This window comes from Trichechus manatus, unplaced genomic scaffold (genome assembly GCF_000243295.1).
Source record: "Trichechus manatus latirostris isolate Lorelei unplaced genomic scaffold, TriManLat1.0 scaffold00054, whole genome shotgun sequence".
Classification (NCBI taxonomy): Eukaryota; Metazoa; Chordata; class Mammalia; order Sirenia; family Trichechidae; genus Trichechus; species Trichechus manatus.
This window is the reverse complement of record NW_004443990.1, coordinates 14876920-14880130: the sequence shown is the minus strand read 5'-3', so window position 1 is coordinate 14880130 and position 3211 is coordinate 14876920. Positions and strand designations below refer to the sequence as shown.

Genomic DNA, 3211 nt, shown 5'->3' with positions numbered 1-3211 from the left:
GGATTTATGTACAGCATTTGGGAAGGATGTACTGAAATTAGTAGAAGCTAGGCCCATGATCCATGAACTGTTAACTGAAGGACGGAGATCGAAGACTAACAAAGCAAAAACCCTTGCTACGTGGGCAACAAAAGAACTGAGGAAGCTGAAGAACCAAGCTTGGTAAGAGCTTGTTTTTACTGCCCTTTTTCTCCTACTTTCTTGTGGAAAGAGGTATTTTCTTCAGGCTCTTCTGGCAAGGGCTGTCTTTTGGTGGTTTGCTTTGTACTCTTCCTCATATAGGTGTTTCTCAGCCTCATGCTCAGAAACCTGTGTTGCTCAGCCTTGTGCTAATGGAAAGGTAAAGCAACGTCAGACTCTCCTTGAGCCAAGTATTTGATTCTTTGTGATGATGAAGAATAGAACTTAATATAACTGGAATCCACTGAGATCCTCAAATCATTCTGGACCTTAATAAAATTACTGATAAGACATTCTCCCATAGTTCTTTTTTCTACCTTTTCATTTTCTATTCCCTTCTCTTCCTCAATCCTGTTTCTTTCTTTATTGCAATGCTTTTGGACATTGCTTAACTCTGCAGAAGATAGCCAGTGTTTGACCCTTGCTTTGGAATGTTGCTGTTTTGTTTTTTTTCTCATACCTACTCAGTTATTTACTCCACAGATCTCGGCAAAAGTGGCTATTTTGAGTTTTATCTTTATTGATTTCCTTCCTACCCTCCAATAATGTAAATGCTAATGAGAAAGGTGGATGGCACATAAGCAGAGAAGAAAAATAATCAGTCCTTGAATAGTTGATAGTCAAATTCAGTTCAGGACTAGAAGCACTTAATTGTAAGAATCTAAGGGGTGTTTGGTTGTGCTGGGTAAATGTGATCTCACAGATTGACTTTTTTCCCGTCTGTTTTTAGATCTGTTACCATTGGGATGATAACCTGAGACCCCCACTGGAAATCTCCAATCTTTTGAAAAACCCGGAAGTGAGGAGTGTGCACGGATGCTGAATGTTTGGGAATGAGAGGATGAGTGAGTGAGGCTTGAAAACACACCACATTGAAAATCCTGCCACAGCAGCAGCCGCAGCTGCCAACAGCAGCGCTGTTAGTGAGCTAAGTAAGCACTGACTTCGTAGAAAACCATAACATCGGCCATCTTGGAAAAGAGAAAAACAGTGGATTTACTTAAAAGAAAGAAAGCTCTCTCTTCCCAGGAGAGGCTGGAACTATCTTTTCTGTGTTTTGGCTGGTGCTGAGTGGAATGACTGGTTTGGGAGAGGAGGGACTAGGTTCAGCTGTGGTGCTTTGTTGTAAAAGGCAGCCTGGCCTTTGCTACTGATAAGAAAGATGGAGCCTGGGTCTCAAGCCCACCTTCAGTGTACCTTTGCCTCACGGTACAGTACATGTGCTGGCTTAGAGGAGGGTGAGGGATTCTTTTCAGTCTGAGAATGAGTGTGTGTGAGTGAGGCGGTATCCACATTCTCAACTTCAAGTCATTGCAGTTTCTTTTTCCCAAAAAAAAAAAAAAAAGGGTTAGATGTTGCATTTCATAAAACTAACCGAAGTTCTGTCTACTGATGCAGCACAAGAGATGTTTTTTACAAAAAAAAAAAAAGGAAAGACGCTCTTTAGGGTTTTTGTTTTGTTTTGTTTTGTTTTAAGTATCTTTTAGGGAAAACACTGACGAATGGTCAGAGCTCCCATCCTGATATTTTCATCCAGGCGCCTTTCCTAATAATATGGTTCAACTGTGAATGTAGAAGTGGGGGGAGGGGGGAGAAAAAGAAAACTTTGGAGTTAGAGGATATAGAAAAAATAAAAATACAATTGTTACAAATAAAGAATACAGACTTCAAAAAGAAAAAAAAAAGCCACAACTCAGACAAACCAAAAGTTATAAATGCTCAGAATTGGCAGCACAAAAGGAAAGCTCTCTCCTGACTTGTATTGTGGCAGTCTGAACGCCCCCAGAAAATTGTGCCAAAGAGTTTAGAAAACAAATACACAATAAAAGTAAACACACACACATACACACAAAACAGCAAACTTCAGGTAACTATTTTGGATTGCAAACAAAGATAAATTTAATGTTCAAACAATCTGATAAAATAACCATTTGGAAACTGCTTGGCCTTCTGTTCTCTTTTATTTGATTGACTACAATGCGGTATTGGTCTCTTGCTGCACTTCAAAACCAACTAACCAACAAAATAAGAATATATATATATATAAGTATATATATACACACTAGAACTTTCATGATGAAAATGGCACTTGAAAACGGTTATATTTTTCCACTGAAGATTAATAAAATGGTGTCAAACATTCCCCTGGTCACACGCTTTAATATATATTTTTAAAGGTGTGATGTGCTGTGATTACCATAAAGCAGACTTAATTATTTTCCCTTTTCCATGGGAATAGGGCATCCTAAACTTTGGTTTTACAATCTTTTCAGCAATAATGGATGTCAGTGAGCTTTGATCCCCTTTTGGTTCTGCAGTTAGGAATTTTTGCTGGCATTTTGAATATGCTGCTTTCAAAAAACTAAGGAAGTTTTTAAATTACTTCCTGGTATTTGGAAGATTAAAAAACAAGACTCATTTCCATCCCAGCAAAAGTATGGGCTTACATTTTTCTTTGTCTCTTCCTTCACCATCTTCCCTTCCCTATCCAAGCTTTCCATTTGTGTGGGATTGACTTGGTTTTGCCCATCCACACAGCAGCATCTCTAATAGCTCTTGTACAGGGTATCAGATATTGTGCCTTTTGGTGCCAGGTTCAAAGTCAAGTGCCGATCTATGAACCAGTGTACAAAAAAAAAAAAAAAAAAAATCCAGGTGTTTGAAGGAGAGCCGCTCAATTGTGAACAAATCTTGTACCAGCTCCTAAGCCCTATTAGAGGAGGCCTGGCCTTTTAATGCCTTGTTTTAATTTTAGCTGTTATTGAAGGAGAGGATGATATACTAACCATTCCTGATACTACATAGGGATGGGCTGGGGCTTAGGGAGGGGCCAGGAATATTGGGGAGAGTAAAAAATCTGATCATTCCTCAGTGCTACCCATTTTTGTCCTGTGTGGGCTGCTTAGCTAGACAGCAGGAGAATAAAGTACACTGAGAACCATAATGAAAACAAAACCTTCCGTGTATTTTGTCGTGTTTTGTTCCAGGGAAGCAGTGCTATTATTAATACTTTTCCCAGATCCATTCAGTG

The 3211-nt window shown here is 39.1% G+C and overlaps 1 protein-coding gene across 1 annotated transcript in view; it reads left to right on the top strand.

Annotated features, from left to right (window-relative positions):
- The window catches only part of KPNB1 (karyopherin subunit beta 1), a 24067-nt gene extending 21237 nt beyond the window's left edge, over nt 1-2830 (top strand). The window contains exons 21-22 of the mRNA XM_023732803.1: nt 1-162; nt 911-2830. The exon at nt 1-162 is cut by the window's left edge and continues 1 nt beyond it. Of these exons, the coding sequence (XP_023588571.1) occupies nt 1-162; nt 911 (163 nt within the window). The 3' untranslated portion in view covers nt 912-2830. The remainder of the gene's footprint in view (nt 163-910) is intronic.
- The last annotated feature ends 381 nt before the right edge of the window (nt 2831-3211 follow it).